General features: G+C 44.1%; 1 protein-coding gene across 1 annotated transcript in view; it reads left to right on the top strand.

Annotated features, from left to right (window-relative positions):
- Positions 1–13,832, top strand: part of ZFPM1 (zinc finger protein, FOG family member 1) — a 181,132-nt gene that overhangs the window by 99,885 nt on the left and 67,415 nt on the right. Inside the window, exons 2-4 of the mRNA XM_082269561.1 lie at positions 335–481; positions 1,520–1,621; positions 8,402–8,503. Coding sequence (XP_082125687.1) covers positions 335–481; positions 1,520–1,621; positions 8,402–8,503 — 351 coding nt within the window. The remainder of the gene's footprint in view (positions 1–334; positions 482–1,519; positions 1,622–8,401; positions 8,504–13,832) is intronic.

Here is a 13,832-nt window from a genome sequence, read left to right as displayed (position 1 = left end):
GAAGTAGAGGGGTTATAGAAATGAGGCGATGGGGGGGGGGGGGATTGACGAGGAGAAGGCGGGGGGATAAGGAGGAAAATGAGAAATGAGGTTGGCAGGGCTGACACCACATGCTTAGGAATTCAGAGCTGTGTCGTCATGCCATAGAAGAACATTGGGGCACACCATATTTCTGGCACATCAACAGTTCTTTTTCTGTCCTTGCAACCTGTTTAAAGGGATAAAACATGGGTAAATGTGCGTGTATTGCAAAGATCTGCTAAATATGTTTTTCTTTTGCCCTGACAAAAACATTTTTTAATATAAAATTGATTTTTTTTTCTTTTAATTTTAGGATTACTTGGCGAAATGGAAGAGACGGAGGAAAGTTTGGCATTTGAGTCGAATGCTTCTGAAAAAGATGGCTCCATTTCTGACCTGGAAGATATAGCGGACTGCGATTCTTCAAGCCCATCTTACAGCGACGCACCGGAAGCAGAAGGTATCTCTGCCACTCTCAGGGGGTAAATTGGTTATGTAATGGGGAAAATGTCACCATTGTGGGAGGAGCAGAGACACAAACGACTGCAGAAAAATCTCACCAATTTAGAGGGGCTGAGACAGAAACTACTGGAAACCTCACCATTGTGGGAGGGGCAGAGACAGAAACAACTGCAGGGAAATCTCATCATTGTGGGAGGAGCAGCGACACTAAGTACTCTGGGGAAATTTTACCATTGTGGGAGGAGCAGAGACACAAAGTACTGTAGGAAAATCTCATCATTGTGGGAGGAGCAGACACAAAGTACTCTGGGGAAATTTCACAATTGTGGGAGGGGCAGACATATAAAGTACTCTGGGGAAATGTTACCATTGTGGGAGGGGCAGAGACACAAACTCCAGCAGTAAAATCTCATTATTGTGGGAGGAGCAGACACAATGTACTCTGGGGAAGTTTCACCATTATGGGAGGGGCAGAGACACAAACTCCTGTAGGAAAATCTCATGATTGTGGGAGGAGCAGACACACAAAGTACTCTGGGGAAATTTCACCATTGTGGGAGGGGCAGAGACACCAACACCTGTAGGGAAATCTCATCATTGTGGGAGGAGCAGACACAAAGTACTCTAGGGGAAATTTCACAATTGTGGGAGAGGCAGAGACACAAACTAGTGCAGGGGAAATTCATCATTGTGGGAGGGGCAGTGACACAGACTATTCCAGGTACAGGTGGGAGGATGAGAACGGATGATGATCTACACAGAACAAATACATGAGAATTGTAACATTTATATACACAGAGAAGATTCTAGTAAATGTTACACAATATATCTCTATGTACACTACCATGGTATATATGATCATTATATTGTTTTATGGCGTTCTGTTGGACGTTTCCTATGAAGCTGCTGTGTTTACTGCTTTGTGTTTCTCAGAGATTGCTGGTTGTCTCTGACTATGGAGAAAATTCCCCTTTCTTACAATTGCTGAGTTCACTGAGACAAATCCTCACTCAGGTATTCCTACCTTCATTACCAGGAGAGCCGAGCAGCTCTGTGCCGCAGGCTTCCGATCAGGAGACGGGTGAAGCGGAACCACTGGAGAACCTGCGTGAAGAGGCCACACCCCTCTGCGGCTCAGGTACACATGCTTAATAATTATGTATTATTATTCTATAATACTGTGTACCTATACATGGCGTAATGGATTACTGCGATAACAGCTGTGTGTGTGGGTGAACTTTACAAAGGGTGAAATCGATGAAGCGATCTCTGGCGCCCGTGTCCAACGGCCGACCACCTATGTTCACAATGCAGCACGGCAGCCACTCAGGACGGACCCTGGAAGCAATCACTGGAGTAGTAGTGTAGTAAGGGTGCTTTCTGTAGTGTTTTCCAGCTTCTAGAGGGATACTACAGGTATGGTATCTGGTAGGGATCGACCGATTAGTGGCAAAGCCGATGTATCGAGACCCGATCTGCACTTTCCCCGATATATCGGAATCGGCCCCTGAGGTTACTGATATTGCCGATATCAGTAACCTCAGGGGCCGATTCCGATATATCAGGGAAAGTGCATATCGGCCCTCGATACATCGGCTTTGCCGATAATCGGTCGATCCCTACTAGGGAAAGTGTTTGTACCGGAGTGATGCCTCCAGCTAGAGGCATCACCCCGGTACCGGCGTCCATAGCCGACGGTTGGCTGTCTTGTAATGACAACTGATGCGGCTGAGAAGCCGCTCAGCTGTCATTACAAAGAGCGGGAGGGGACGTCCCCCCTCCCACCGCCTTCCGTGGCTCGCCCGGGTCTCCCATCCGGCCGGGAGACCCGGGCAACCATCCTGCATGGCCGCCGAAGAGAAGACCCGATCAAAGCCGCATTCGGCTCTAATCGGGTCTCCATGTAAAAGCCTGGAAGTTATGTCATGACATCACTTCCGGGTACTCGGCGCCAAATTAAAAAATATTACAGCATTCAAAACAGCCAAACTTGGCGTTTTGAATGTTTTTAAGTGCAGAGGAGGGGTTTGGGGGTCTTTTAGACCCCTAGATCCCTCCACAACATTACCTTGAAGAAAAAATAAAACATTTTTTTAAATGTCCGAAAATATCTGCCGAAATGACCAAAATATCTGTATCGGTAATAAAAAAAACTATGTCGGTCGATCACTAGTATATAGATAGCTACATTGGCCCAAGCTGGAACAATGTAACCATGTAAGGCAGCCCATACATTGACACAAAAAAAAAAAAAATCAGGTTAAAAAAAAGAAGATCCAATTCTCCCATCCATGGGATGTAGGAATCCTTCTCGCTGTGGTATTTTATTCTCAAAGCAAGGAGTCTTTCCTGCCGTCAGAATATAATGATCAGTGTTGTTGGTTATAGCCGGTGGCACCGATCGTTCAGGAAAAACCCCACAGGCTGGCTGTACACAAGCCTGCCCATACATGGATCAAAACTTGGCCTCTGCTGAACCAGCTGAATTTCAATCCATGTATGACTGGCTTAAAATTATTTATATTTCTGAACCCCCCCCCACCCAGTTCACTGCACTCAATGTCTCCAAATATGATCTGATGGAAGTCCTGGAAATACTACGTAGTAGCTTCGAGATTTCTATCCAAACGTTCAAATTTGCCAGTCTAATCTGTCACTGCTGGTACTTGTAGTTCCATGCTGGGAAAAGGTATCCCTCCCCTCCCCCTAATGCTGACTGTCAAGTCAAAGGAAGTGATAACGCTGATAGCGAGCGATAAGGGACCTGCCCCAGTGACGCTGCATTACAAGTGCTTTGTCCACGTTACTAATAACGCTCTCTGTGACTTGGCAGGTATCTGATTAGGGTAATACAGGCTGTAACCTTTCCTTGTCTACAGTCAGCCCTGCGTGCAAAGGCTCAGGATTCAGTTGCTGAAAATAAACCATAGAGTAGTTTCATGAATGACATCACAGTTATTTTGTAACAGTATTAGTTTACAGAAAAGATCCACCTTTTCTCATTAAAGAGCCATCACTCCATTCAGTGACTGCCTAGGCTGAGATGATCTCATCATTCTGCTGCAGGCAGGAGGAAGCATTTCCTTGGTCTCCTCTACCCCAGCGGTCAGTCTAAAACATATTAACACTGTTAAAAAATTTTTTTTAACAAGGAGCTGATCTGTTTCAGATATTTGCGAACACAGGCACCAGGATTTACATGATTGTGTTATTTCTGAGCCAAACTCTCAGTCCAGGAAGTAGATGGTGGCCTTGGACAATGCCTGAACAAAGATGGCGCTCTCCTTCTTGAGACAAAAGCATGTCAGGGGGAAGTACTATGGTCTCTGTGAGAGGAAATAAATACACTGACACATTATCATGCTAACATGGAATTCTCTATCTGATGCTAGGAGCACTCTAGCTAAACTTTTTGTCAGAGTGAAAACTTTTTGAGTTGTTGGTTAAATGTATTCCCTGTTTAGAGTGCCGCGGCATCCTCCAATGGCTGGCGATTGGACGCAGCTCAGTGTTTTTCCCTGGAAAGTGTATATTAGGGTGCGGTTTTAATCCCCATCGATCTGATGTTAATCATCCTCCCGGGGTGGCTATTAATAATCCTGACGTCGTCTTTTTTATGGGCAGTATCGATCTCGGCTCTTGCTGGTTATCATGGCCGGGCCGTATGCAAACATGCACTTTGTGCAGTAATCGCAGGCACTGTCATAGGCTGATAGGCTTATCACACCATCTTCAACTGCTGTTAATGGGGAGAATTATTATCAGCCCGTTGCTAGGAAAAAGACCTGGACTGATTAACACCCGAGCTGCCGGATGGGATTGCCCCTCCTCCCCATCCCATCACTGACTATGCTCTGTGGTCAGTAGAGCCGTTCATCTATATCAGTAGTCTTCAAACTGCAGCCCTGGGGCCGTATATGGCCCTTTGTCTATATCTAGCCCATGGGGGACTGTTCTTCTCGTTGACGCCAATGGGGGCATCCTTTTTGCAATTGACACCAACAGCAAATGACTATTCCACCCACTGATACCAGTGATGGTCACCCTTCCAAGCCACCAACACCAATGAATGGGGTACTAATCCTCCCACTGACACCAAAGATAGGGTTCTTTTACTCCCACCGACACCAATGATAGGGTACTATTCCTCCCACTTATACGAATGATGGGGTATTATTCCTCCCACTGAGACCAAACATAGGGTACTTTTTCTTTCCACTGACACCAATGATGGGGTACTATTCCTCCCACTGACTCTAATGATGGGGTACTATTCCTCCCACTGACACTAATGATGGGGTATTATTCCTCCCACTGACACAAATGATGGGGTATTATTCCTCCCACTGACATTAATGATGGGGTATTATTCCTCCCACTGACACTAATGATGGGGTACTATTCCTCCAACAGACACCAATGATGGGGTATTATTCCTCCCACTGACACCAATGATGGGGTACTATTCCTCCCACTGACACCAATGATGGGGTATTATTCCTCCCACTGACACTAATGATGGGGTACTATTCCTCCCGCTGACACCAGTGATGGGGCAATATTACTCCAGCTGACACCAGTGATGTGGCATTATTCCTTGTGCTGGCACCAATGATGAAGCACTATTTCTCCTCACTGTCACCAATGATGGGGTACTATTCTTCTTGCTGACACAAATGATGGGGCACTAATCCTCCTGCTGAGAGCAGTGATGGGGTACTATTCCTCCTGCTGACACCAATGATGAGGCACTATTCCTCAGACTAAAGATTGGCACTGTTTTGCTTCCAATGACACTAGGACATTTTCTACTCTCACTGGCCAAAGTTCAGCCCCCCTAAAGTCTGAAGGACAGTAAACTGACCCTTCGTTTAGAAAGTTTGTAGACCCCTGATCTTTATAGAGGACTGCAAAAACACCCAAAAAGTTATATCGGTAATCTCGGCACATTTCTTTTTTATTAGCTAAAATAAAAAGGTGGCCATACATGCTTTTATATTGACAGATTTATTTTCCAATCGGAATAACCGATCAGTATTTGATAACTCAATGATTTGATCGATATGACACACAGAGGGTAGTGGATTTTGAACAAGAGTTAGAAGATGTGATCGTAAGAGCAATCGCATTTCTGTTTTTACTATAAAATCTCTCAACCTGACCGATAGATATATGATCGTACTCGTGAGTAAGACATCTCAGTGCTGCCAATTGAAACAACATGATTGATAATTTTCTGTCCTGGCCTATCAACTCAGCTTGAACAAATCTGATCTAAATCGGTCCTAAGGGGTTATGCCTGTTCAAATGATCGAATTGCACTTGATTTGATAATAAAGTCGAAACGTGTATGACCAACGTTTTTGATAAGAGACCACCAAGGAAGAAAGAAGGCAATATTAGGTGGGCCGATAAGAACATTCCCAAATTTTCTTTCTTCCTTTTGGATGGACGGAGATAACATTCCCATTGGGTCTCCTGACTATCCTACTCTGTTACGTTTGCCATACACCAGTACAATTTTGTTCAAAAAGGTTTCCTTTTTTAAAACATTGGTTAGATTTTGCAATAGTTAATGCAATAAATTTGCCAATCGTTTTCGACCATAGAGCTTGGGAAAATCGGAAAATCAAAGAATGATGGAAAAAATTTTTTTCTTGAACAAAATAAATTTTTGAATATCCAACCGTAAATGTGCTTTTTTTTTGGGGGGGGGGGATGTACTTTTTTGTAATATATATGTGTTTATGAATGCAAAGTTCAAACAATTTAACCAACAGGGCCCTCTGATTCCCCTTGTACCAAATTGTATTGTAACTGTAATGTCTGCCTTGATTTAAAGCTTTGAGCAAACTGTTGACGTTCTATAAGTGCCGGTTCACACTAGTGCGGCTGCGGTGATCGCATGTAATGTCGGAGCGCAATGCTCCTTCATTACATGCGATCGGCTGTGTGGTGCGAGTTTAGCCATACACTTTGTATGGCTAAATTCGCACCGCACCCGCAGCAAAGACGCACAGGACCCTTTTTTGCAGCCGCATCAGGATCGGATCGCACAGTGGTTCACACTTGTGCGATCCGATCCTGTGCGAACTGTAAGATCGCACTGCGATATGCGATCAAACTGGGGGTGTCGTTAAGATTACATTGACACCCCCAGCGTATCGCATATGGCAGTGTGAACTGCCAGGGGTGCGTTTGCGATGCAGGAACAGGCTGCGAATTCGCAGCCTTCCCGCATCGCATAAGTGTGAACCGGGGCTAAATCCTGAATGATAGTAATAATAATTGGCATAACAATCAAACAAAATGTTTTAGGGTTTTCTTAGGAAATTTGTCCAGTCCATGATTGTACTATCCAATTCTCAGACAACCCATTTTTCTGAATTTCTTTACAAACATTTGAACAAAAGTCTACTGGATAATGCTCTGTTTTACTTGGAGGAAATTCTTCAAATGTTGAGTCTGTGCAAGCACAACAGTAGGTATGTTGGTAGAGCGCTGGGCCCACACAGGAGGGTTATGGTTTTATATCTAAATTTCAGAGGTGGCTTTCTGCCCTTAGGAGTCCTCAGAGTAGTCTAAAGCTGGATACACACTATCCAACTTTTGTGCTTAGATTTCCTTCAGATTTACCTTTTAGTGCAAGGGCCTGCCAGTGTTTAGGTTTGACCTCATATTATATGGTTTTGGTAAGTCTAAAGGAAAAAGTCTTCAGAAAATCTTATAGTGTGTATGGCCCATAAGGAGTGTAAAGAGAGTGAGCATCACAGATATGTAGTATACAACCAGTAAATCTTTATTTCACACAACAAGAAATCACAAGAAAAATTCAATGCGTTTCGGTCGTCAACACTCCCTTCATCAGGGCCTAGATCAGTGATGGCGAACCTTGGCACCCCAGATGTTTTGGAACTACATTTGCCATGATCCTCAACTACACTACAGAGTGCATGAGCATCATGGGAAATGTATTTTCAAAACATCTGGGGTGCCAAGGTTCGCCATCACTGGCCTAGATGGTGATAGCAACTGGGGAGGATACTGGTTAACACATTGTAACACAAGGATAAGATAATGCCTTCAGGTGACCGGAATGAGCAGTATCCTGAATGCTGAACGATGAAGGGGGAGTAATGAGCCTCTGAAACACGCTGGACTTCATTTCAGATAAAAAAGGAGAACATAACATTAGGTGCATTGTGAGAACTTTCAGATTTGTATGGAACGTTCTTCAATCCCAAATTAGATTTCCTTTTGGGTGAAGGAGGTAACCCCCCCCCCCCCCTTACTGGGGTTTCTGACCATTCTACTTTGCATAGTGGAGGAAGTTCTCCAAATGTCATGTCTCTGGAAGGTGTGTTGGTAGAGCACTGGACCCAAATTCAGATCTAGAGTAGCATTCACTCAGAGGTGGATATCCATCGGCTGAAGCCTGAGCCTCCCGTACAGCAGAGATTGTGTGATCAGTGCTGTCCTAACAGAGGGCGGAGAAGCTGATATACATCCTAGGAACCAGGAACCCAACTTCAATGACAGAGGGCAATAAATCTACACAAAGACAGCTCAACAAGTGCTTCTTCCTGCACAGAGTGGGATCTGTGACAAGCGTCAATACTGAGGTCAGAATTCAGCTCTTCTGAATTAGAAACTTAACATTCTAGTTTTCCCCACATGCCTTCTTAATAGGGCACCCCCCTCCCTAAAACCCCAAGGCTTTAGGGCAGCTGTCTTGACTGCTATGGCCATTGTTACTCCAATGTCAACTCTGTGCCTTACACTTCTTCTAAGCCTTTCTTTGCAATAGAATAGGAGAAGCTCTGGCCATACTTGTTAAATTTCATGGTCACCTGGAGAGAGCATGCAGTGACGTTCTTCATTAATGTGAGTCATTTAATTATTCTTATTTTTATTACAGAGGCTGAGAGTGCAGAGGTGGAAGAGAGAGTGAACTACAAAGAGTCAGAAACTGCCGACAGCACGGAGGATGCGGTGGAGCCTCACCCATGGAATGGTCCAGGTATTTTTTTAAAAAAAAAATGTTATGTATTTTTTTTATATGTCTAAAAAAATAATTGACCCAAGCTATGCAAATTATTTCTGATCTTTATACCATTGGCCTAGGAGCGCTGCCTCCCTGCTTTTATGCAAATTATATTGTGGTGTCTTAAATTATTCTATATTGAACATTTTCTGATATGGTAGTTGACTATGTGTGGGGGTTCCCATTTATCAGGTGGAGCTAATCAATCTTCATTTACTTTCCAATTTAGATTAGGGATAGAAACTTTGCTGCACCCCCAATCATCTTAACCATTTACCCACTGGGCATTTAAACCCCCTTCCTAACCAGACCAATTTTCAGCTTTCAGTGCTTTCACATTTTGAATGACAATTACTCAGTCCTGCAACACTGTACCCATATAAAAATTTCGTTTTTTTTTCACACAAATAGAGCTTTCTTTTGGTGGAATTTAATCATCACTGGGTTTTTAATTTTTGTGCTATAAATGAAAAAAGACTGAAAATTTTGTTAAACAAATGCATTTTCTTCATTTCGGTTTTCAAATTTTTCAAATTTAGTAATTTTACTTCATACATTTTGGTCAAAAGTTATACTGCTACATATCTTTGGCATAAAAAAAAATTAAGTGTATATTATTTGGTCTTTGTGAAGGTTATAGAGTCTACAAGCTATGGTGCCAATTATTAAAAATTGATCACACCTGATGTACTGACCGCCTCACCTTCTCATTTCTTGAGATACTAACAAGCCAGGAAAGTACAAATACCCCCCAAATTACCCCTCTTTGGAAAGTAGACATTCCACGGTATTTAGTAAGAGGCATGGGGGGTTTTTTGAAGTTGTAATTTTTTTCTCACAATTCTTTGTAAAATTAAGATTTATTTTTTTTAATTTTAAATTTGTCATATTACCAAGTTATTTCTCACTCACAGTATAGGCATACTTGCAACTACACCCCAAAATAAATTCTGCTACTCCTCCTGAGTATGGCGATACCACATGTGTGAGACTTTTACACAGCCCGGCCACATACAGAGGCCCAACATCCAAGTAGCACCTCCAGACGTTCCAGGAGCATAAATTACACATATAATATCTTGACCACCTATCGCCCTTTTGAAGGCCCTGGAGCACCAGGACAATGGAAACACCTACAAAATGACCCCATTTTGGAAATTAAACACCCTAATAATCTGTGAGACATAATGAGTCTTTTTAACAGGTCCTTTTTATTTTTTACACAAGTCTTTGGAAAATGTGGAAAGAAAATGAAAACGCATTTTTTTTTACACAAAGTTGTGGGCATGATTGAGGCATGACTGAGGCATGGAGGAGGCAGGTGTGAGCGGTGCTGTGGTCTCTCTCTCTCTTCCTTGCATGCTATATATACTGATCACTGTGCACAGTGTGCGAGTAGAGGAGAGAACTGAAGCGGGCATGCGCCGGTTTGTTGACAACTGATCGCTCCGTCATTGGACGGAGTGCTCACATGGTAAAGGGCCGCTGTCATTGGCCCTTTACCAAGATCCATGATGCGCCGGGTCAATACGGACACTTCTGCATGCGCGCGAGAAGCAGGATTCTGGGAGGACGTCATTATACGCCCTCCCAGAAGAAGCCGGCCGTGCTGTAGCTGTCATTTGGCTATAGTCCGGTCGGTTGGCAAGTGGTTCAACACTGCACCACCCCCAATCATATTACACATTGTTGTTAATTGCCTCTCGCCCTTTTGGCTAAGATCAAGTGTAGTATCTGTTCTTTTCAGTGACCAGTAGGGGTGCTGTGCCGTCATTTTGGCTCTCCGGCAGCTATAATGGCTGGCGTTATAGTATCCCTGCTGGTATGATCGGGGCTCTGAAGGCTAGTACTGGCTGGAACAGAAACTGGGGTGCCCACAGGCAGTTGGGGCACGGAGGTAATTCCCGTGGAAAACTGGATGGGCCTAGTTCCTCCTGATTTGAATGAATCTACCTTATCTAGCCATGGCCTGGGAAGGCGGAGAGAAGGTGGTGTCTGTGCCTCCTGGTAATGTTCGCCCAAGGGATGCTCTTAGTAACACTTCGGTGTGGGACCCCATGGTGTGAAAAGGCACAAGTTCAAAGCACCAACAACTTTTTTCTGCACTGCACTTTTTAGGGCTGGTCCTTTTGGCTAAATCCGGGGCAATTTTTGTGACCAGACCTCAGGACCCAGCCTGTGCACATTGCACAGCCACTTATTTATTTATTTATTTTTGTATCCTCATGTTTTGTCACCTTTCACTTTTGTGTGTTTTTTTTTTTCTCACTAGATTGAAGGGTGTGAGTCCTTGGGCCTACGCTAAAGTCTAGGGGAGGATGTGTGGTTGTTAGGTTCCTTCCTCCCGTAAAATGGGGGGGGAGTCTCTCTCTTCAGGAGAGCGCCCCACCTAGAACCTCGTTGGTTGGCTTCGGTTGACCATGACCATGCGCTCTGGGGGGGGGGGGGGGGTCAAGGTAATGTCCTACTCCTTTGGGGAGTTGAAAGGAGATGCCCCCTCCCACAACCATATTTTTACCCCATGGGCTTTCCTGTTCCTTTGTTTCTATTGTGACAGCCCCTAGCACTGCCTTTGCTGTTGGTTTTCTTTGCCAAAACATCCACATGCTGAAAACCTTTTTTGTTGTAATATAATAATCTGTGAACATATATATTGTTACAATTTATTATTTTTTTTTTAAGTAAAACTATAGGCAAAACTGTTTCTATTTTTTATTTTTATTTTGGATAGAGCAAGGGAGAGATATAAACCCTGTCAGTTTTTTTTGCCATCTGTGTCCCATTGGGGAGATTTCTCTTCATGTCTTCTCCCGTAGCCAAAACAGGAACTGAGAGGGACCTTACAAGTGAGGGAATCCTTGGTTGTCACTAGAACCAGTGTCCTAATTGGAAGGTTTCCCCCCTGTTCCTGTTCTAGTGACAACCCAAAACTTGGTATTCTCTTTCACTCTCACTCTTGGTGGTAACGGTCACATAGAGTAAGTGAATCTCTCTAACGGAGGCACAAGCGGCAATAAAAACCCGACAAGGGTTGTAATCCCTCTCCACACCACACCATTTAAAGGGTATGAATTGTAGCGCTTGTAATAATGATAAAAAGTCCACATAAAAGTTTTAAAAGGAATAGTCCTTGTTAAAATCCATATAAATAACAGATATCCACGTGTTGATTAACCATGACATCCACCAACACTCCCACGAAAAACCAGGTGACACAGAACCACCACCAATAGAGGCATATTAAATACCCTTACCAGATCACAAAATCTTAGAGGCAGTATGTATCAACTGATATCAGCAGGCACAGAACATCATCCCAGTAGATATCTGTAGTTAATCGTACTCCAAATGCTGTTTATCCCCTGTAAACATGGTTCTCAAAGACACAAAGGGAGCCTCTCATAGTGCAATATATCCAAATGGACCATTTGCTAATATGTGAGTGTAATATATTTGTCTTACTATAATAGAGTGGCAGTAGCGTTTGGTGTGTCAGCATGGATGTAGATGTTTCAATCCAAAAAGATGGCCGACGTCGCCCTCCACTGCGCATGCTTCCGCCTCCACCAATGAGGGTCCACCCAACGTACGTTTCGTCATACGCAAGGACGTCGTCACACACACCATTTACTTTCAATAAATTTTTATTGTTTTAAATGCAAAGAAAAAGAATATACAATAAAACAGTGTAGAGAACGTCCGTTGTGGAGTACATAGGTACAACTTAAAAACACAACAAGTGACACAGTCTCCGCAGGGATTCATAACAACATACAATATTTCCAAGTGATACATTGTTTGCTACATCCCCGGCCGGTCGGTCCGGGCCAGGCCCGGATCCGCCCCCTCCCGGCGCCCCGCAGGGGAACACACTGCGCCGAGTGGAGAGGGGCGGACGTCCAGACCCCAGCCCCTCGCCAACCCCCGGCCTCAGGGGAACCATGTAGCCGCAGTATTGTACCAGATAACAGAACTATAGTGCATAGTAAGGCTGCTCCAGGCGGCACTGTCAAACCCAACGGGATCCCTAGGGGGCCGCGTCTTTGAAAGTATAGATCAACAGCGATGCAGAAAAAAAAAGAGGAAAAATAGAAAGAGAGGATAAGAAAGTCTGGGAAAGAAAAAGGGGGGAGTAGGGGGGGTAAAGAAGGAGTAAGATATGGGGGCAAGGGGAGGGTGGTGTCCAGGTCCGTCACAAAGAAGCCAAATAGCCGTGGAGAGGGGCTCCCAGAGGAGCTCCCCATGAGAGTCTCACATGCTACTGGGGTCCCGCCAGATATCTCATCCAAGGGTCCCAGGTTTTCTCAAACAGGGGCAATTTGTCCTGGAGGATAGCCACCATTCACTCGTTCACCATGATCCAGGCACACACACCATTTAAATCTAAAAAAATAATTTACCTTTAGTTCTTTTTTTAATTTCAATAGCGCTTTTTTCCCCAAGAACTCAAAACACTTATCGGGTTATTGTTGTCCAGATTGGAGGTATGGCAGCCATCTAGGGCACGCTATGTAGAATATCATACTAGCGACAATTTTTAGACAGGAGCCAATTATCATTCTAGCTGTCTTTGAAATGTGGGAGGAAACCTCCACAAGCACATGGAGGACAGGCAAACTCCATGTGGATGGTCTCCTGACCAGGATTTGAATGAAGGATGCTAGTGCTGCAAAGGAGAAGTGCCATCATAGATAGGAACTATTTTTTCCTACCAGCATGTCTTTGGAGTGTGGGAGGAAACTGGAGTATCTGAAGGGAAACCCTCACAAGCACAGGAGAAGCATGCAAACTCCATGCAGATGGTCTCCTGGCTGGGATTTTAACTGGGGACCCCAGCACTGCAAGGCAGAAGGGCTAAGCACTAAGCCACTGTGCTACACACAAAACCTGGAACAACCGAGAAAACGGACTGTGAAAGTGTACCCCAAAGTGCCAGCTGAGATTCGGGGAGGTGGGGTTTGCGTTAGGCTGGAAATCATTGGCAGCCAGCCCAGTAACGATCCCGCCTCCAAATTTTTAGCTGTAGCTTGGGGGCGGGCAGGAATTGAGGAGGTTTGACGTTGCTGTGTACAAGCTCTTTTTGCCAGTTCTGCTAAAAATAATCCAATGTTATACATTGTTTAAAAAATGTAACTCATTTAGCAGTGTTGGCTTTAAAAACGAGGGGGTTTATCCTTTAAATAATGATATGTATACAAGAAATCATATATAGTGTACAGACATTGGCGGAAATCGCTCATTGATGGAACATCTAATTTATTGTACTCTGTACCTATGACTCTTTGGTAGGCTACATTCACATGAT

Source organism: Pelophylax lessonae, assembly GCF_965119305.1.
Source record: "Pelophylax lessonae genome assembly, chromosome: 10".
NCBI lineage: Eukaryota > Metazoa > Chordata > Amphibia > Anura > Ranidae > Pelophylax > Pelophylax lessonae.
This window is presented reverse-complemented; position numbering and strand designations above follow the sequence as displayed.